We start from the raw sequence: 22544 nt of genomic DNA on the forward strand, positions 1-22544 counted from the left end.
TGACATATGGTCTATTCAGATATGAAGTGAATCTTTAGAAATGGCATGTTTAAGAAACACATGTGATCATTGAGGGGAGTTAAGTTTGGCCCTCAAGGCAGGGAAATAGAGAAAAATAAAATATAAAACATAATTAAAATATGCTACCCAGAGAGTGACTTTCTCAATGTCTAGCAATTTAAATAATATTTTTTGGCCAAACTAGAATTCTTGGTAAGATAAAACAAATCGGGGAAACAAAAAGGAGGGTTTTCTAAGGTATCCATGCTTTTTCTGGTACAAAACCGATTAGTTGGTGTTTTCCTAAAACTATTAGCTGTTTTCCAAGCACAGTTTACACCCCCTTTCTGCAAATGAAGGAACAAGGATGTCATTAAAAGACTCTCACTGGTGTTTCTGAAATTTGCCAGCTCCTCTGAAAGCATTAGATGTTGGCTTTGCCCGAGGCCGTCCTTGGGAATGCAGACAAGAATGGTCTACAGAGTCAAGGAGCAAGCTTTAGTTTCTAGTTAACAATTCCCTAATTAAATAATAAACCCCAGGAAAAAGCCACTCCATTCTTTAGGGAAGAAATTTCTTTAGTTTACTTTTTATTTGAATTAAATCCTTCAAAGTGATTAAAACCCTTTTCTGTACTAGAGCCTATTACTGTGGTGAACATGACTAACCCCATGTTCAAAGGTCTCTCAGTATATGTGTAGAAAGTACCAGACCAGTTGAGTGACCTGTATCAGGATCAGAATTCTAATGGCGTCTTTTACGCTGAGCCTCAATTTCCTCATCTGCAAAGCAACCCAAGAGATTGGTGAGGGAACTAATGAATGGAATGAAATTTAGCATGGTGCCGGCACATGGTATGCTTTTTCTTCAGATCAAATATGCAATTACCTTTACTATAAGGTTTTTAATAATTACTATCATCTTCAGGTGGGAAATAATGCTGTATTGCCTTCACTAATAGAGGGTTTTGGAAAGTTTTTTTTTTTTTTTTTTTCTAATGGGGAGAAAAATACTAAAAGCAGGTCGGAGAAAATGATCTCAATTACTAGAGTGGCACTATGAGGTACTCAGGTCCATAGAGCTTGTCAAAAGAATTAATGAATTGATCATAGGAATGAAAAGTAAGTGATGTTTTGGGATACGACAATCATTGGGAGTTTGGTAAATAAGATGAGGCCCGTTCTTTGGAGGGAGTGGTGGTGGTAGGATTACATCCAGCTGCCTGACGTGTTTTCAAAGAAGCAAAGTCATCATCCATCCTCCGACTTTATATCTGCCTCCCTTGGTTTGATCTCTTTCCCCGGGAGTCTACATTTTTAAATCAGAGAATAAACAGCCTTGGGGGCTGCAGTTGTGTTCTTTTCTGGGTGCACATGTATGAAAAACCCCCTTCAGAGGTTATTCTGACTGGCTGCTTGCCATTTAGTCTGACTTCTGAAGAGAAGTAAGAGATTCCAGGGAGACCCCCACAAGGCGTAGCTAAATACATGGGCTTTTGCATCTGGCAGCCTTGGGTTTGAATCTTGACTGAGGACAAGACATTCAACTTTTCTTTCTAAGCTGAAATTGCCTGAAGGTGATGGAGACAGTGGCAGCACCTACCTCACAGAACTGTCATGAGGCTTAATGAGAATATACAGATGATGAGCTTTGTCCATGGCCCAGTGTGTAGTAAGTAGTCAGTAAACGCCAGCCATCTTTATTTTTACTTGCCAGCTCCAGCTAATCATTCTAACTACCTCATCTTTGCTGAGGTTCTGCAGCCCTTCCGCAAAACCGTAGACAAACCCCAGTATATAGTCATGAGGATAAGCATTTTAATATTGATCAATGCCAAAGAAACGTGAAACTCAGATTTAGAGTTCCTTGTCAAATAATAGTGACAGTTCATGATATCTTCTACCCTATTAAATACTCATAGCTCAGGTGAGTATCTTTTCTCACTGGTGAATTCTTTCCTCTGATTTAGATCCTGGTCAGAAGTGATAGGCAGCTTCCAACTTGATCTCAGCATCTTCAGTGCTTCCCAGTGGACTCAATGCAGGGGTTGTCTGTCTTCTTCTTAGTTAGACTCTGGGGAGGTCAATTCTCCAAGCCACTTGACCATTCTGCTTTTTTATTTCTCCTCCGAAGGCACTCACAGGGCTCAGTGAACAGCCTGACAACTGTGCCACAAAAGCATCCTTCCAAAATTGATGCAGTAATTCTCCCTGTGTACTGGGAATGCATGGTGTCGCCAAAGTTTCCTTCCCACGGTTGATGTGTGGATGGTTTCTCTCTACTGCTCTCCCAGCACCCCATGATTCCCTCTTCAAATCAGTGCAGTGATGGGTGGGTGACTTTTAGGTGAAAGGTCTGAAGGGGCACTGTCCTATTTCCCTGTCCCTTGCTTTGTGCTTAATGGAAAAAGTGAACTTTTTGACCAGAGGCTAAAAAGTCCTTTTCTAAAAGCTCAGTCTTGAGGAAGAACTGCCAATTCATTTATATGATGAGTCATCTTTTTCTTAATTTATAAAAGTGAAATCCTCAGGATGACAAAGTTTTATTTAATGGCTTTGCAAATTTCTTTTTCATCCTCTTTCCTCTGGGGGCTTCAAACTCTCATTTGCTCTTTCTGTTCTTAACGTCTGTGTGAACATTGACCATCGTGAGGCTGGGCCCTTGAATTAGTCAGAAGTGGGACCCGCCGAGGATCGGCCATACATTTTCCTGCATCATTGTGCCAATAGCATCTCAGTCCTGCTCTCTCCTTGGGTTCTCAGCCAAAACGGGCCTTCTTTATAGCATATGGATGTCTGGATATCCCCATTCATTTAATTGTTGTCCCTGAGGTAAATCAGGGGCAGCAATGTAAATTTTAAATAAAAAGCATGCTTGGTGTCCGTCCAAGTAGCCATTAAAAACAAGATCAGGATTTATAATGAGCCTCATTGGGAGAGAACATCTTTCAGACTGCAGAAAACACAAACCCTCACCAATGTGTTGCATGCAACAGGGCAGATGAAAACAAAAAAAACCAAGTACCTATTTTCACAGTAAATGATATTGAGGTCCATATTTACTCGAGTGACGAACATATGACAGTCAATTCTAACTTCATTGATCGTAGGGGGAGGCAAGGCATGAGCAACAACCACGAGACCCATGATTTGGCTGGGCACGGTCCTCCCATGGGACAGCGACACTCTCAGGCGTAGCCGGCCTGTTATGTGAATCACCTGTAAAAGAAAATTCAATACAGGACACCGGTCAAATTTACTCCCCAGAAATAAGAGCATTTCTTTTGAGAGATGCAAAATTGCATCTGAAACAACCGACAGTAGCTTGCATCTTCTGTAATCGTAATGACTGTCAGCACGGCCTCAGTGTCCTCATGGCAAGAGACAAAAAAATAATGATATTATACCCAGCATTTCTCAAGGCAGCGTTCTTATGGTGCTGTTGCTGTTTGTAATGGACTTATCTTTTATATTCAGGGAAAATTCATAACCAGATAAAATGACCAAATAGTTGAGTGCTGACCTGCAAAGGGAGACATTTGCTATATAGCCCTTGTTAATGGAAGATGTCTGTGTTCTCCACCTTGGTACTTGAGTGGGATTATATGGCTCCTTCCTTTCACACATGTGGTTCACAGCTTTCCTTCATTCGGGGGTTGTTATTAAAAAAGGCCAAAGACTTCAATGAATTAAAGACTCAGTAGCGATGACATGAATGGGATCTTTCAAGGATAGATATTTCATGTTAGGCAGCACTGAGTTCTCAGTGGTTCTGTGATTTATGGCACTGCCCTATGGGGTTGGGGGTCAGAGGACTTTGGCCTGTGATTTGTTCCTTGAGCTCATACTAAAAAGTAGGGTCAGGAAGCCCTGCACCATTTTGGTGGCAGCTCAGAGGTACTTTCCCAGGAGCAGGAGGGAGAATAATGGGCTGTAATTTTCAGTTTCTTAGCCTAATTATACTATATGTAGTCTAGGCCACCCAGAACCAAACCTTTGCTTAGAAACTGCACATAGAAGAAAAGCCATAGTGTCAATTTTCTTAACTGATGTTTTTGGGAAACAAAGTCATAAAAGGGTGAAAAATATGAAGAATTTATGTAGTTATGCTGTTGGATGAGAAAGTGATGTGTGTGTGTGTGTGTGTGTGTGTGTGTGTGTGTGTGTGTGTGTGTGTGTGTTTGTGTGTGAACTCTATGCTCCGAGGACCCTGCGACAATGTTGGGAATCCTCTAAAACAGGTCATGGAGGTAATTGCTGTGATTCACTATACCGTGGAGCTCAGTTTAGTAGCTAGCTGAGTTTCCGCATTTGCTCTGCTCTCCAAATGCATCGCTGAGTGCCAAACTATCTCTCGAGATTCTACTTTCCCCCTTTGCCATCAGGAACCGAAGTGGGAAATGGGTCTCTTGCCTCCCAGGAACAATATGATCTAGCGTCTGCTCTCCTTCCCAAAGGCTCGACTGGCAATTCCTTTTTCTACTTTATTTTTGTTTCTCTTAAGTTATTCAGTTTTCCAAGAGCAAGTCACACTCCTGTCAGTCAGGAAGCAGGATCAAAGCTTCCAGGGCTGCCCTTCTGAGTGCTAGCTATTCTAAATAATACCTCTTCCCTGTCACCCTTCACATTGGTGCCCAGAGCTGTGGATCTGGAAACACCAGTGAGGAGGATTATTTAGGTTATTTCAGCAGTAGCTTTCGACCACCCACATTTGAAGTTGACTAAATTCATACTTAATGCACCTTTGCTTTAAGCTTTGGTCAGATGAGCTACTTTATGAATATTTGAAAATGTTCCTAGAGGCAAGGATGCTAAAACACCATCACAGACACACATTTTTGCAAGACCTCATTAACTAATAAAGAAATAGCTAAAAGAAATGGGATTAACTTCACAGGAGGGGTGTTAACAGTCCCTGGTCCTCCTCCCAGCTAGGCTTACATAGATGCTCATTTATCATTATCTGTCTTGTTTTATCAGGAACACTCAGCTTCTTGGAAAAACACAGATCTATAAATGCTCAGGAAAACACACATCCAGAAATGATATGCTAAATAAATCCCCTCTTGGTATTCTATTCCAAAGCAATTTAAAGGCATCTGGGCTGGAAAACATTTTGGGAAGGCAGACAGGCTACTGGGGGAGCCTTCGGCATGTCAGATTTACACAGCTTATGATCTCCAGCTTTGCCCATGGTCATTGTGGTAGTGAAGGGGGTCAAAATTGGGTCCAATAGGGGTTTAGACTTGCAATTTCTGAGTCTGTTACCTTGGGTAAGATATTCAGCTTCTCTGTGTCTCAATTTCCCTTTCTGTGAAATGGGGGTAATAATGACTAACAGCTGTAAAGAATTCTACAGATTTTATTGTCATGGCTCTGTTTGTCTTTAAGAGTATCAACCAATAAGGGTAAAGCCTAAATATTAATTTGGTGTTGACCAAAAGACAAACAAATGACTTATTATTTAAAAGAATCATAACATTTCATGTTTGGGAGGGTATATCTTAGCCCCCCTCCCTGTCATTTTTTAGGTGAGGAAAGAGGCTCCAGAAAGTTCATTCTCTGTCCAAAGTCACCTACCTTAGAAATGGTAAACTCAGGTTTCCGGGTCTTGTTTGAATATAATTTCAACGTTGTTATGCCTATATGCATTTTATGTGTATATTATGTGAATGCTGAATGAAACATTAGAATTATTAGAAACATTAGATGCCAATTTATCTCCTAAAGTAAAGCATATATAGACCTTTAAAAAATACTTCATTTACAGCCAGAAGCTCAGGTTATTTGAAAAGTCTTTGAGAGATTGCACAAACTAAAAAGCAAAACAAACAAACAAACAAAACCTAAGAAAATTACCAATGCAGCAACTAAACAATTATCAAGAAATGTCAAAAAACAATCAGAGGGTGTGTTTGTCTGTCTGTCTGTCTGTCTGGGTTTCAGGGACAGCGGAACTGAAGAGAAGAAAGGAGTATCTGTTAGAACCCACAATTAACTTTTAGGTTAAAAGTAATGTATTTTTCCAAATTCATTCTATAATGCCAACAGAACTTTTTTTCTCCGTGTGACAGGTTATGTTCACATTTTAGAAACATGTCTGACAGCATGTATCCAAACACGTAGATAGCTGCTTTGTTCATTTTGTAGTTGTTTTACAGCCTGAGATGTAGAGGAAAAGAGCATTGTCAAGAGGACCTAGGTTCAAATCCTAGCTCTGGCACTTCATAGCATGTAACAATGATGCTCAGATAATTGAGATGACTTGCTTAGTGTCAAGTTCAGTATATCAAATATTAAAAACTAGTACAAAGAAAATAAGTATCCTGCCAAGATGTTTTTTGTTTTCTTAATAAGGTTAGCAAAAGGTATTTTATTGATTCTATAGTTTCTAAGACACATCATGTGTCTTTCTAGGTACCAGGAAGGAGACCAAAGTGAATGAAATGTAAACCTGTCTTCAAAGAGTTTACAAACTCTAAGGTGGGGGGAAGACATCTGTAATTATTCATAATATGGTCATAAGAGGGAGATGTTGCAGTGTCTGACCAAGAAAGTGGTTCTCAATCCTGGTTCTGTGACAGAGTCACCTGTTAAGCTTTGTTAACATATGGATTTTCAGACTCTAGCCCCCAGAGATTCTAATTTGGTAGGCCTGGGATGAGGCCTAGCATTTGTTTGTGTTTTAAAGCTAGAGGTGATATTAACTACTCAAGAGTATATGGCAAATAGGTTACACAATGGAATCACTCAGGAAGCCTTAAACAGTCCCCATGCCCAGGCTGTACCCAAGAGACATGAAATCTGGGTCTTAGGTTGGTGGGACATGGCATCAATATTCATATACATTATTAACAATTTTCTAGGTCTTGTAGGGCTGCTCAAAGGATTAAGTGAAAATGCATACAAAGTTTCTGGGTATGTGCCTGATACATAGAATATGCTCAAAACATACTGTCTTAATAGGTAACAAGTATGTTCCACAGGAACTGTATAGAATAAGATCTTCAGGAGTTCAGGGTAGGAAGAAAATACTTTCAGCTGAATGGATCAGGAAGATGACACGAAACTGGCAGTAAGTTGTTGACATAAGATATGATCATAGAATAGTGAAAGGAGTTTCCAGAAAGAAGAGTTAGAACAAAGGATTATAAAAGGAAACCTATTGGGAATGCCTAAGGCTCCAAGAGCATTTCAACTGATGTTAGCAGGAGAAGAAACAGAGATGGGGCCGACATGGCAGTTACAACAGAATTTGGCAGTGAGACCTGAAAGGAAGAGTTGGCACCATGATTTCTGAGTCTATCTCATAGGATGATGATGACAATAGAAAAAATGGTAATTGGGAATGTGGAAACTGTTCACCATTGTGGGGACAAAGATGACTTCTCTGTGAAGTTTGTACTTGAGCAGCCTGGAAGATCCTGGAGAAAGTGTCTAGGGTATAGTTGAAAATAAGAGTTGGGATTGGGTGTGGTGACTCACGCCTATAATCCCAGCACTTTGGGAGGCTGAGGTGGCAGGATCACTTGAGTCTAGGAGTTCAAGACCAGCCTGGGCAACATAGCAAGACTCCAGCTCCACAAAAAATAAAAAAATTAGCTGGACATGGTTGTTGCACCTGTAGTCCCAGCTACTCAGGAGGCTGAGGCAGGAGGATCACTTGAGTTTGAGGCTGCAGTGAGCTATTATTGAGCCACTACACTCCAGCCTGGGGGACAGAGCAAGATTCTGTCTTTAAAAGAGATAAAAATATTTAAAAAATAAGAGTTGGGCATTTAAGTGGTAACATCTGAAGGCATAATTTTGGAAATTTTTTTTAATGTGATAGTTCAAACCAAGAAATTTATAGAATTACCAATGGACATTGCACTTCAGTCTGGGGGACTGAGTTAGACCCTGACTCAAAAAAAAAAAAAAGAATTATCAACGGAGAAAACATAGACAGGAGCGCCAAAGGCATTTTTAAAAAAAAATCACTTTGTGTACCTGAAGCCTAAGGCGACTTTTGTCATTGTTTTATGTTGTTCTCTAAATTGAGGTTCTCTTGCTCTATAATAATTATTTGTGTTTAAAACTAAAAAAACATTTCTGGAAAGCTCCTAAACACTCTTTTTCTCCTTCACAATTCCATTCTAACATAAATGCCAAGTTTGTCAGACCACCACCCACCTCAGTGAAATCATCCCAAAGAATGGGTATGGCTCCCTTGTAAAGTTAAGTAGGTGAATGGGAAAAGACTGGGAATACAAATATATAAGCCTAGATTCTAATATTATGTCAAGAGCCACGACACTGTGAAAGTTACATAGTTCCTTTAAAACAAAAGGAATATTATGGGGTAGAAGTAATGTTGTATTGGGAAACAGAACATCTGACTTTGGTCCTGGTTCTGGTAACTTAGACAAGTTATCTAGCTTGACCAGGGTAGCATTTCCTCAGACATAAAATCGCAGAAAAGAATCAAATAATGATGCCTAAAGTTCTCACTCACTTACAAAGATGAAAATGCTTAAACAAGTGGACTTTTCTGTGTTATAGGATTACCCCACCTTCTCCCTACAGCCCCACGGTGGGGTTAGGAATTTCAGAATTCAGCTGCCAACTGATAAATGCAGTTTACATTACGAATTAATAGGGATCTCATGGTTCATATCTGCATTGCAATAGTGCTTTGGTTTTGGCCAATATCAGGTAAAAATTGCCTCTGTGTTCTAAAGGTTCAGCTTAGTCTGGTCTTAAATCTAATCTCCAGACATTCTTCAAAAGAGCTTTCTGAACTAAAAGACTCCTTGCCCCTGAGCTCAATTTTATATAAGTGCTCGATCCTTATGCTCCCTTTCATTGTTCTTGTTTCACCATCAAGAGCTGTACAAAAATGCTAAAGCCCATATTTTTCTAAATCCCTCTCATAGCACTGCTTGGATGCCAGCAACAGGGAAGCAGAATGCTTCCTTCCAAGTTGAAATCCGATCATCTTTGATTAAAAAAAAGCCCAGATTAGCATTATGTGATCATCCCATAGTAAAGAAATCATTGTTTGACTTTTTCTTCTCTGATACAAGGAGCGGCTGTGTGTGATGCTGCAATGCATGTCCACAGACTTTAGGACGAGTGTGGGAGTATTAACAAGCCACACTGCATGGACAAATGTATATTTCTCTTCCTGCCATATGCTCCTTTCTGTTGTCTATTAGTGATACACACTTAGATGTGTTCCACTAATATCTTCTCATTATAAACAAGCCCATCACAAAGACCTTGATAAAACCTCCCCTCTGTCAATACTTAAAGGAAAGAGAGTCCGTGATGGAAAAATACATCTGGAAGCTATTCTCCATTCTTTTAGGAATAAATCTCAGTTCTGGTCATATAAAATGTTTTCTTTATCAAAAGGAAGTACCATGTATTATGTGCATTATTTTCCACATATAATGTAAACAATAGAATAAGGCTAGACAACTAGGGGAACAAAAAAGGCCGCAGGCACGAAAAAACTGCAGATTCCCTGGGTTTAGAGCATGGTCTTCTGAGATTTTTCACTTGTCCTTTAAGGGAATCCAAATTTACCTTAAAAATTAAGCTTCCTTCTGGCACTCTAGTCCCTATTCTTTTTTTCCCCTCTGTAGAAGTCTGGTTTAGCATGCAGATCGTCAAATCACTAGCTCAGGTGGGAGAGTCAGCTAATTATTTTTAAGTGATGGGCTTTGAGGTGGCCTGAAACCTGGTGAAAGATAAGGGCTTAGCCAGGTCCTCTGAACCTAAACATCTAGCCTACAGCATAACAACTTAATCTAAACCAGCATGAGAATATCAACCCTGTGTAAATTATTTCATACAAATTTATAGGGAGTGGGGTTTCTAGGATTTTGACCATATTCATAGGTTGGAGAATCTGCCCTAACAGGTCTTCTGCTTATCTCTGTCTGTCTGTGACCTGCTACCTAGGTGTTTTGTACAAAGCCTGAAAACAAACAAAAAACAAAACTTAGCTGAAACCAGGTACTTGTCCACTGGGGCAAGCACTGTGGAGAAAAGGGTTCATAACTGAAGGAGGAGACTTGAGGCCTCTGGGAGGCAGAATGACAGTAGAATGACATTTCCCTTCCCATTCCAGGATCTCAGATTTCAGTTCTAGAAATTGACTCCAAAAATAAGACTGTAGGCTTTGTCATAAGTCACAAGAGGACTTTTGCAGTTGGGGATAAGATAAAACAGAATAGGGAAAAGTTGACTTTGCAAGGTGGAGGTGAGGTTGGGTAGAGGCAAGGGTCAGGGAGAAATGAGCTGTTGGCAGGGAGTGGGTGACAATGAAGACCTCTTCCAGGGCCAAGGAGGATTCAAAGCAGAGGTGGTCCTGGAATGTTGTCATCAGTTAGGAATGGAGATGGCTACCAACTCAGGAAGCAAGTGGGTGGTGGGGAGTCTTTTCAAGAGTTTGTCCCAAAGAATTTCCTAAGATCAATACCGGAGAGCATGCAGATTGTCAAATCACTAGCTCAGGTGGGAGAGTCAGCTAATTATTTTTAAGGATTCAGCCCTTAAAGGATAGAGGTGCCAGGATTTCAAATGCATTCAACTTAAGGGCAGTTCTGGTGATTCGGAAGAGAGGAGGCGAGAATGCATACCAGGGAGAGTCCTGGCCAATGTTAAGAAAGAAGAAACCTGGCAGAAACCAGTCCTATCACATAAAAGAGCTGCAATGACAGAGAAAGTGGTAATTCTCAGGGACTCCACGCTTGTTCATTTGTTTTGAATATAAGGAGGTGAGCAGGTGGAGTGATGCCATTGGAGCACACTGCTTGATGCTTGGTCGAATTCCTTATGAGACTCAGTGAAAGCTGAGTGGACAGGAAGTGGGCAGATCTGAAGTTATACATAAGAGCACTCCAGATGTGCAGACATAAGGGCAGATGAAAGGCAAGACATCAGAGACTAATTCTCTACTCTCATTGAGACACTAAGGTCCTGAAGGAAAACAGACTCAGGCCCAAGCACGCATGTGAATGTGGGCAGTCTTACTTTTACAGGTGAAGTCAACTCACTTTGTTCAGTACACAAATAACTAAAATGACTAAATGGGCTCGAAGCATGAGGGAAACATTTTGTTCTTCCTTTTAACTGGAAAACCTAAAGTACCTAATACTGATATCAGGGATTTCTTTTAAACAAAGAAACAAAAAACTTCCAGAATTAGTGGTTCTTAAATCTGAATGTGCACAAGAATCACCGAGAGAGCTTATTAACCATGTGGAGTCTCAGGCCCCACTCTCAAAACGTCAGATTCTCCAAATCTGGAGAGGAGCCTGGGAATCTGCATGCCACCAAGCACCGTGGATGGCAGTGGTTGGCAGGCCACCTCATCCACCCAGCTGCAGCTTCCCCTCTCTCTGGAGAGCTGAATGACTCTAGAGATCTTAATAAAGATGACCCAGGTGCACATCACAGACTGCCTTCTAAACGAGTAAAGAAAGATGAACATATATTTATGATTAAATCTGTATTGAAAGAATATCACCCGTTGCCTTTGGTTCTTTCAAAATGGAGGATTGGCACATGATAAGTAGCACCCCTTGGCTGATGTGGGATCAGGGCACGTTTCCTGTGCATGCTCCTTTCTTTGTGAAAAGGTCTGCGTTCTGTTCTCTCAGTGGCCACACCACAGTGCGCTACACTGTTGTACTGTATGTAAGCCTCTTGGGGGAGGTTGAGTTCTGCCAGACCCCTCCCCTTCGCCCAGCCTGCCCCTGGCTGAGCTCCTGATTAATTCAGGGGATCCTGAGAGGTTAACCCTTAATTTGATGGCTCCAGTGGGGAGCTGGGAGATTGCTGGTAATTTATCACCCTTGGTTCTTTTTTTTTTAATGCAGAAACATTTTCTAAGGCAGCAAATAAAAAATTATTTTTAAAACCCACATTTAAAATACATTAGCCACAGCATTCTCTTCTTACACGACTATATCCTCCAAACATGACAATTACTCCTCATTCATTTCTTTTAACAAACTTCAAACACATAACATAAAAAATATAGCTACAATTATAGCTTTAGCTTCTCAAAATGTGCCTGGACCCCATATTTGCTTCCTGTTCCCTTTGGAGAAAATAGTCTCTGTTCTACCAAGGATATGATTTTTTTTTTTACTGGGATAGTTTAACTAAGCTGGAGAGATCTCCTTAATGAGATTATGTAAATGTATGCCAAGGATATAAACCATATTTTCTCAGAGAGTAGAACACTTCAAATATCATTTAATAAAACAGGACTATGGGTAGAAACACCTTGATAAATTGTTAAGGAGCAAAGCAAGAAGGCTGAACTATACACATCTGATCAAATTTCATTTGATTCAGTTACTTTATTAAAGTCTCCCGGAGAAGGACAGAGAACCATTGTACCACTGTGGAGGGCAACTTTTTTATTCCTCTATTCCTTGATGTGGAGGAGGGGGCATCACTCCTCATGGCCCCCTGAGGCTCCTTGTGGCTTAGTGCCACTGTCCTGAGGGTAGAGAGGCAGTTCTTCTCAGTATTACAGACTGCAATTGTATTTCCCACAATATTAAGAAAAAAAAAAAGAAGACTCAGAATTAGTCCCATGCCAGGCAAGGAATCAAAACTGCCTCCATTACTGCCCCCTCCCCGCTCTAGGACAAGAACTATATGATGCCGACATACTTTCTTTAGAACGCATTTACTCTTATTAGGAAAGATATAAATCAAATATTTTGTTCCCTATTTTTGCCGAACACCTTTGTTAAATATGTGCTTTAGTAAATTTCTCGAGTTTCACAACCAGTCTAGTTCTAAGTCTCTTTAGCCTTTGTTTCTCTTGAGTTTGCTAGCAGAACTTGTACACGGATACTCCAAACAGCAACACATGCAACAGATGTTCAAAGATGGCTGTGCGTTGTAGACTGAGTACCCTCTGATAAAGGCAGTAGACCTAGAGAGTGTTCTGCTGCCACAAGAAAGTATTGAGGAAACCCCACGGAAGGGCAGTCTGCTCCCTCCCCTCCACTCAAAGGGCTGCAGGGGAATAGATGAGACTATTTTGATAACATAGGAAGACATTTAGAGGAAACACTTTTGAATATGGAATCCAGCTACCCCTAACCTCCTCAGTTTCAGAGGATGGAATTAAAGACAATTGTCCATGTAGATGGGTAGGCCAGTCCTGGGGAAGGGCAACTCTGCTGTCTTCTGAGCTGAAATATTTTTTAAAGCAGTCATCCCTTTAAAGGAGAAACCACAAATAATAATAATGCTATTTCTCATAATTAAAATTGTTTAAAGCAAACAGGTGGGTCATATACATTCTGGAAAAAAATGATAAAACCCCAATCTTCCTTGAATTTAGATATAAAACTCCTTAATAATCAAAATTTAAAAAGATTACTTTCCAAGAGGCTGCAGTAAGTATCTGGGACTCTTCAAGTGATGAAAGAACAAAGATATTTATCTTAGCCTAGGCACTTTAGACCCGAATATGTCCAAGAAAGAACACAGACCAGAAGCCAGCATTCCTGTTTCCCTGGCATACAGGGGTAATATTAGTTCTTGTTTGATGGCAAGGACCTCCTTTCTCTGCATCTATTTTTTCACTGGGAAAGTCAGTGACCTAACTACATTACATCTGAGACCCCCTCCCTTAGCATAGAACATTTTAAATCGAATCACCTTAAACACAAAGCCCTGACCCATCACCAAAACCCTAAGCCTCTATCAGTTTCCATCTCCATTATCTTGGGTTTACACTCTTTGCTAGGCCCGGATGTTACATGCTTAACGTTAACTAGCATGAGACATTTTCTCACATGTTTCTTAAGCCACTCTCTCTAACTAATATTCTATAAGGTTATTTAATTCAATCGTATGTTTCGTCCTTAAAGAGAATAATTTCTAGTCAAGCCTCTTGAAATGTCTTGCTTTGGGGAGTGGACAAGACCTCTTGTGTTCAGTGTCCCAGAAAGACTGCAAGCAGGCTGGAGCTGGATGGGAGGCATTGCAGAGTACCTGGCCAACCCTCCCACATTACAGATGTGGAGACTGAGGCCTGGGAAGGTGAAATCTTGCCCAAGACAGAGCTAGTTAGTGGCAGACACAGGAAGAAAAGAGGCCTCCTAATTTCTTGCCCAATCAGTTTTCTAATAGTCAGTAGTACATTTCAGAGGATGTATTTCCTTCCACTTTCCTCTTTTGTTTTCTCAAATGTGTTTATTTCTTTCTATCTAAATGATTCGATCAAACTTAGAATTTTAACCTTCAAAAGACCCCATGGCACCGACATAGGTTATTATCCATTCAGCATATGCAATTCAAAACACTCATATGACTTTTGTGCGTGTCACCAGCTCATTTGCTGCATTTGGTTTATTCAGCCATGATTAGAGATAGTCATTTACAGTCATACATTTGGAAACTCCTTAACAAGCTTCAAGCAGTTTCCTTTCCAAAGCTGTTTAAATAGATGAGGGTGTGGTGTCAGCAGCGACAGCAGTTTCCTCCATACCACTGATTCCTGCTGCTATTTGTATGTCTCTATCAGGATTTCCATTTTGCAGAAAGGCTTTAAAAAGACCCCCAAAACAAAGATGCACATTCCAGAGCCTGTAAGTCATCATTTCAGCAAAATTGACTCTAAAAATTAAAATTGAAACCACCACACTATAACCTGAAAGTTCCGGGAAAAAAAGTTCCCCCTCCCCCTTTATATTTTAAAGAATACTTTTTGAAGTAATTGGCACAAAGACTGTTCTAGTGCAGATTGCTGCAAGTGTGCTCTTGGCAAGAACATCATAAGCACTAGAAAAACTTTAATATGCTCAAGAAGCCAAAAACAAACTGACACCAGGAACTCAAGTGTGGGAACAAACAGGGGGAAAAAAAAAGAGAGCATCTCAATTTAATACAAACCTACATACAAAGGGACCAATTTTTATGATTCATGGTTTAGCATACAATGCAGCTGTCCTCTGAGTGAATACAGAGTAGTTATACATAAGAAATTAGAATGATCAATTCGGGAGAATTTCTCGAGGGTCCTTTTGATATGTAATACTGCAACTATAATGCCTAAGAAACCAGATATCAGTGCATTAAATGAGATCAGGTTGGGATCTATTTAGAAAAGAAGAGTTTAAACTTGGAGGAGCATCTCTTTGATTTGACCTCTGGAGCAGACCTTCTGCAGGGAAACTCAAAATGAATAGTTTTACCTCTTTCTGTAGCTTTGCTTTCTGGGTCCTTAAAATGTAAGTTTGAACACATGTAACACAAGTGGGGGGTGGGAATAAAATGGAAAGAATTTGTAGACTTTTGCACTCTGCAAGATATGGGGAGAGTGTTCAATTCTCCTTATTTCATCAAATGTAAGAACGAAATCTGTTTTAAAAATGTCCTTCCTCAAGTCATCTTCTTTGCTATTTTATGGTCAAGGATTTGGAGATTTTCTACATCTTTCTCCATCCATATTTCAAATTTATCCCTGATTGTGACCAACACTTACTTTACCCTGAAACTGAAAAGATCGCTGCATTTTCACAGTCTTGCTAAGTAAGATTTCTCCTGCAACCCCCTGGAGTTCAAACGTGCTATACTTTTTTTTTTCTTGGGGAACGTTTGAAGTCCCCTTTAAAAATAATGCCTTGAGGATATTTTTCCCTAATACCATTTAAAGAAACTTGAAAGCATATGGCTCTTGAAGTGCACAGGGTTCTAATGAAGTAATCAGCGCACTGCTCATATGCAGACTTCCACCAGGAGTTCTCAGACCCAGCCCAGATCAGTTTTTTGAGTGAAATGAAATTCTGCAGAAACTCCTCTCCTCCATCTGCCACCGGAGAGGCTTAGCCACTGTACTAATGTGGTGACTTTCAACCTTTGAAGGATGGAAGGTGCTGGAAAGGTTGGGTCGGGATCAGAACTGTCAGTGGCCAAGCAAATCAATCTTGTTGATTCGTAAGACAACTCAAGACAAATATTCCTCGGTAGTGCAGTCTCCTTCCATAGTAGGGGAGGAGAAAATAAAGTTTCTTTATAGGATTGTATTTGAAGTAGTCCCCGGCAGCCCTGCCATTACCTTAGGTGATTCTCCACACAGCCAGCAAAGACTAAATAAAACAAAAACATGGGATATTAATGCACTTTCCCTGGAACTGGGTACAGCATGCTGCTCTCCTGCAGTTTTGCGATGGATTCTCCAAATCTATCATAATTAAAATCACACTTCTTCGGGCACAACCTCATTAGTGCCGAAATATCACATCTTGTGCTATTTCCCTGGGATTTTAGCAAAACAAGTAATGATTCTTTTGATTATTGGAGCAACTTGCGCTATCATGACTGCCAAGTACATGTGCGACTGTTTAAAAAAACTAGCATCAGCACTTGATTATTATTTTCAAGTCCTACTTTGGTTTAGGCAGACATAACCCCCAAAGGAGGGGTTGTAAAGGTACTATGGGCAGACTTACTCCACTCGACCACAATATCTCCTTTCCCACAGCATTTTACGGGGGAGGGGTGAGGTAAGCCATCGATTGGCAGACATGTGAAGTACCTCAGATCCAGGGGCAGATGTCCTATTCTTTCCTGGTCTCTGCATGGTCAGATAATGTTTTTCAAGTGTCCAAATGTTCTTACATCATTCCGTGTACCTCACACAAACTACAGGATTTCATTCAAGCAAAAGTGTCACTGAGATTCATCTATTGGCAGGCACTGTTTTAGGGTCTGGGGATACAGCAGTGAAAAAGACAGACATAGGGGGAGTGATGAGAACTGATAAATATGTCAGGCTGATTTAAATGGCTGCTCTTGGGGCCTAAGTAAAATCAGGAAGGCCAGGTAGGAGACTCCCGTGGAGTCCAGGTGAGGGAGAAGATGGTAGCTCAGGAGGAAATGGTATTAAGTAGTAGGGTTTTGGATACTCTGTGAAGGAAGAGTTGACAGAACTTGTTGATGTATTAAATGTGAGGTCGGAGGTAAGGAGTGGAATCAAATGACACTCCAAAGCTTCTGGCCAGAGCTCCAGGATTGATGAAGGTGAATGTCTAAACATCTTGGGGGTGGCTTTTATTTTGTTTACCTTGAGGCTCAGAAACTGTCAACATTCAAGTAAAGATTCAGTTGGACCCAAAATTTCAAATGTACTTATTTAGTCTTGATATTTCTTCCCAAACTTTATTCAGTTATCCTATATATACTAAAATAAAAATAGTTCTCGCAATTTTGTACATATTCATTATGATAAAGACCCTTGGCACATTGGGGAAATTAGTGATGTGCATGCTACCACTTCTGATTTTTTTTTTTCAGTCAATGTCTGAGAGGACAATTGGAGGTATTTTCTGATAAAACACATCGCTGAGTCAAGACTAAAGCATAGTAGTTCAGGTAAAAAACAACAGTGTTTCACAGTTATAAAGTCTATGCGGCCTGCAAGATATTTTACTAGACAAATTTTATTCTTTATACACTTTCTTTAAACATTATTTCCAAAGCACCTCACTTTTTAAGTGTGGGAACAAAGTTCAAAATCCAAGGCAGAAGAGTAAATTCATGCATCCCAGATCATGTTCAGCCCCAGATGACAGCACTGTGTTGAAGAAGGTCTAATTTAAGGCTGGGCGTGGTGACTCATGCCTACAATCCCAGCACTTTGGGAGGCCAAGGCAGGAGGATTGCATGAACCCAGGAGTTCAAGACCAGCTTAGACAACATAGTGAAACCTCGTCTTGACAAAATATCAAAAAAAAATTAGCGGGGTGTGGTGGCATGTGCCTGTAGTCCCAGCTACTCAGGAGATTGAGGCAGAAAGATCACTTGATCTCAAAAGGTCGAGGCTTCGGTGAGCTGGGATCATGTCACTGCACTCTAAGAAGACAAAATGCTTGCCCTAGGTCCTGCCATTTCCCATTCTGCCTGAACTCTGGGAGATATCTGAGTTTATGACTAGGAGAAAGGAAAACAATATATAGAGCTTTCTCCTGGTAGACTATACTTGCATATACTTAAAGAGCATCGGGTTACTTTGTAAAGGTTCCCCTTTCAAAAACACTTCTGCAAAGTATTGTGGCTGGCACAATTTCCCAAAGCAATGACCTTCTCCCAGTAGCGGCTGGAGGACTGCTACCGATGTTTGGTTTCTTTAATCTCAATAAAGCAGCAAGGAGGGCTTAGGTAGTAATTTATTTATAAGAAATTATAATAAAGCCTCAGCAATTTGAATGCTGTGTAGAAATGTAGGAGGTGGGTGGTGCAGAGGTAGGATATCTAAACCTAGAAGTGAGCATTACAACAATCTTTTGGTTTATCCACCCTTGGAATCAATTTTGTCATTTTTAATTGACTGATTTTCCCTTGTTTGCTTAACATTTATTAATTGATTGTTATGCTCATGCAATTAATTCAAAAGCTGGCAAGTTTAACGCAGAGAAATTAATTTTCTTTTACCAACATGCCACTTAAAATACATTTTTGGAAGCCGGGGTTACCAGGAAATTACCTTCAAATTAATCAACAAGGAAATTAGATGGTAGTGTCCCTTGACATCTGTCAATCCAAAATATGCCAGTTTCTTCCTTTTGTTTAAGTGGGCTTTTTCCGCTGAGTAAGGAATAAGAACAACCCTGGATATAAAGCAGAACTGTCCCGCATCTTAATAGGTGAAGAAAGGAAAGCAGTTCCTTTGTATAAATATGTAATGTTTAAATGAATTTTATTTTCCACTGAGAGGAATTTCTAGAAAAGGGGTAACTTTTATCAGAGAATATGAACGTTAAGCTTGTCACCTTCTTCCTTAAACAACTCATTAGCCATTTTTCTTTATTTTCCCTTATCTAAAATCTTCCTAGGAGCAAACACTCTGCTAGGTCTATGGGGCAAGCTGGTCTGGGAGATGGCCGAATCCTGAATAATACAGGTGGACATAAATTCAGAAGTACAAAGGAGAATGATTCCCTCCAGGCAAAATGGAGAGGCTCTCACGGTTGAGTTGAATTTTTACGGGCAAGTAGGACTTGACTGGCTTTTAGGTTGGAGGACTGTTATAAGCAACAGCACAGAGACAGAACACTGCTTTTAGTGTTGAGAAATGGAGTGCAGAGAGATGACAGAGTAGAGAGAGCGGGGAAGTGCTAGGGGTGGGTGAATAGGCTGGATTGTGGCAAACTCTGATGTGCAATGTACAAAGGCATTGTGACTTCATGTTACAGACAAAGGGGTCCTGAAGAACAGTGACGAAAGGACTATATGACCTGACCTGAGATTTAGGAGGAGACTGTGAGGCCATTCATTCATTCATCCAATCAATGTTTAATTAACCTTTATCAGGCACTGCTTTGTGCCAGGCACTGGCGCTACCATAATTACTAAGGAGCTCACAATCTATCTATCTTGACCTGATGAGAGTGTGGCCAGGGCCATGGTGGAAAGGTGAATAAAAGGAATGGCCAGCAGCCTCTCCAGGTGAGGAGGAATGTGGGTAGGACTAATGTTCAACTAGTTATTCAGGCTTGAGCCTTGGACCACTCTATACATTTGGTAGGTCTTCCTTTCATCAGAGTTCAAAGGTAGAATAGTTGAGTGCATTATGTCTTGGACTCATCTTTGAGCCTCTGTCTCTCATTTCCCAGTTCCAGCCAATAATCAAGGCAGGGGAATTTTCTCTTACTTCTGACATTGTATACTTTCCAAATGCCATTACTCCAATACAGGCTATGGAAATCCCACATCTGGTCTGTTCTGTCTGGTGAGCAGGCTTTTAATCACTCTCTCTTATTTTTCCCCACTCTGGTCCATCCTGCATTTGTGGCCAGATTCATCTTCCTAAAATATCTTTGCACTAAGGCAGTAGATCAGAAGTGATAGGGTCTCCCTCATTTACTCATGTAACTCTGAAGCAGCAACAGGGTCTCTCTGAATCTGTTTCTCATGTGTCAGATGGGGATGACCATTCTTGTGGTCCCTACCTTACAGAATTGCTGAAAGAATCAAAGGAGGTAATGCATTTAAAAGTACCTTGCAAGTGGCAAGCATCATGTAGATATTAAGTATTATATTGTCACCATCACTATTGAAGAGCCTTAGTTGATTCTAAGACCACTTAGCTTATCAAGAAAAGCTTGTGGGCCAGGTGTGGTGGCTCACTCCTGTAATCCCAGCACTTTAAGAAGTGGAGGTGAGAGGATTGTCTGAGTCCAGGAATTGGAGACCAGCCTGGGCAACTTGGCAAGAGCTCATCTCTACAATAAAATAAAAACAATTAGCCAAGTGTGGTGGTGTATGCTTGTAGTTCCAGCTACTTGGAAGGCTGAGGCAGAAGGATTACCTGAGCCAGCAGGTCAAGGCTGCGGTAGCTGTGAGCATACCACTGCACTCCAGCCTGGGTGACAGAGTGAGACTCCAACACAAAACAAACAAAAAGCTTGTGACAATTTACTTCCAACCTTCACAACCTGGCTAATCTTCCATGACTTCCTTCCCTAGACTCCAATTACATCTGCCTTGAATTTACTTCTCCATGTCTTTGTGCCTACCACCTTTCAGAACAGAAATTCCTTCCCTGTCCCCCTCCATTAGTGGAAATAATATTCATTCTTCAAGGGCTATATCAAATCGTTCTTCTTCTCAGCTACTCTAGCCCAAAGCTGTCTTCTCTTTAAATTCCTACTATTGTCTCTACCACCCAATCAGCACTCGGTATGTACTCCTGGGGATTGCTGACTCCCTGTCTCCGCCTTTGTCTCTGTCTCTCTGTTTTTCTCCTGATGGCACAGAATGTGTCTTTTATTTCTCTGTGTACCTCACAGGACCAGACTATAGGAGGATGGCTGACTGCTTAGACACTGCATCTATCTACTGCAGGAGAGCTCACAAAATTCTTAACCTTGACTTCTTTCAATCCTTCCAATAGCTTCTGAGGTAGGCAGAGCGGATATTAGTATCTCCATTCTATAAATAAGGAACTGTAGGCTAAGAGAGATGAAGTGTTTGGCTATGATTCCACAGCTAAAATATACTTCTGTGTTTCTCCAAGTTCATTACCCTCTTTCACAGACCACCCTGCATCTCCTGCCACTCGCAATTCCTATTTTGATCCATCTGAGCAGTATAAAACTGTTTGGTTTTCCCTCCTACTTCAGAAACCTTTCAATATAAAACTTGCTTTGACATATTAGTAAGACTCTTTTTGGGGGTTAGTTACTCCCTGAAGACAAGAGGGTACTTCCAGAAGCCGCCCTACTGGAACTACAGAAAATGTCCAGTGAGGGGGACCTCCCTACAAAAAATGGGTTATTATTTTTTTTTTGGAGGGCAGGCCCCTTGTAGTACAGCCTTCTCCCACTAGGTTAGTGTTCTAGGAACCCATCGGCATTAGCGTGCCAGCTAGCACTGTTGTGAAAGACTGCGTGTGGCTTCAGTGAATTTTTTTGGAGATTCTTTCAGTGTGTTTGCCCATTTTACGGTGGGTGATTTATGAGCTTACTTGCCCACACTGCACTGAATGTTCAGCAGTTTTAGACCAAAAAAAAAAAAACACACACACCGAAAAATGGCATGACCCCACACCCCATCTTTCCTATTCACCCAATCTCGCCCCAAGAGACTTTTGTTGTTGTTGTCTACCTAAAGAAAGAAGTCCTCAAAGAAAAACGTTTTGCTGGTGTGGAAGAGATGAAACAAAAAATGACAGAACCACTAAAACGTATCAAAACTGGTGAGTTCAAAAACTGCTTCAAGCAGTGGAAAAAGCATCTCGACAGGTGTATTGCGTCAAACAGATATTACTATAAAGGTGACTGAAGTTTAAACATGTAAAAATAAGTGTATATATTTTAAAATAACTAAAATTCATTTTTTTGCCCCCCCCCCCATATAGGATCTGGGTTTGGCTTACCTGGGCCCTGCAGAAAACATTCTTATCATTTCTCCTTGAAGAACTTAATGTCACTACGTTACTAATTGCTGACTCTGGTGACTAATTACTTATTTTAATGCAGAGGGCTGCATGGAAGTTTTAGTCAACTAATAAAAAAAAATCAGATTTAAAGTTGGATAATTGTTATGGTTTGGGTGTTTGTCCCCTCCAAATAGCATGTTGAAATTTGATCCCCAATGTTGAAAGTGGGGCCTAATGGGAGGTATTTGGGTCATGGGGATGAATCCCTCATGAATAGATGAATACTTTCCCTCAGGGGTGAGTTCTCACTCTCTCAGTTCCTCGAAAAGGTGGTTGTTAAAAGAGCTCGGTTTGAGACTCGCCTGGGCAACTTGGTGAACCCTCATCTCTACAATAAATCAAAAAAATTAGCCAGGCGTGGTAGTGCATGCCTGTAGTTCCAGCTACTTGGAAGGCTAAAGCGGAAGGACTGCCAGAGCCCAGCAGGTTGAGACTGCGGTGGCCAGGAGCGGCCACTGCACTCCAGTCTGGGGGACAGAGTGAGACTCCAACTCAAAAAATAAAGTAAAATAAAATAAAATAGAAAGCCTGTTCTTTCTTTGCCCACTTCAGAAATCAAATGGGCAATCTGAAGGCTTCTA

At 40.7% G+C, this 22544-nt stretch overlaps 1 protein-coding gene across 1 annotated transcript in view; it reads right to left on the reverse strand.

Annotated features, from left to right (window-relative positions):
• Positions 1–22544, reverse strand: part of NPAS3 (neuronal PAS domain protein 3) — a gene marked incomplete at its 3' end in the record, with an annotated part of 691615 nt that overhangs the window by 22823 nt on the left and 646248 nt on the right. The window contains exon 11 of the mRNA XM_021715010.1: positions 3025–3218. Coding sequence (XP_021570685.1) covers positions 3025–3218 — 194 coding nt within the window. The remainder of the gene's footprint in view (positions 1–3024; positions 3219–22544) is intronic.

The sequence above is a fragment of the Carlito syrichta genome, unplaced genomic scaffold (assembly GCF_000164805.1).
Source record: "Carlito syrichta isolate Samal-C Ts95f unplaced genomic scaffold, Tarsius_syrichta-2.0.1 Scaffold306534, whole genome shotgun sequence".
In the NCBI taxonomy this organism is placed as follows: Eukaryota; Metazoa; Chordata; class Mammalia; order Primates; family Tarsiidae; genus Carlito; species Carlito syrichta.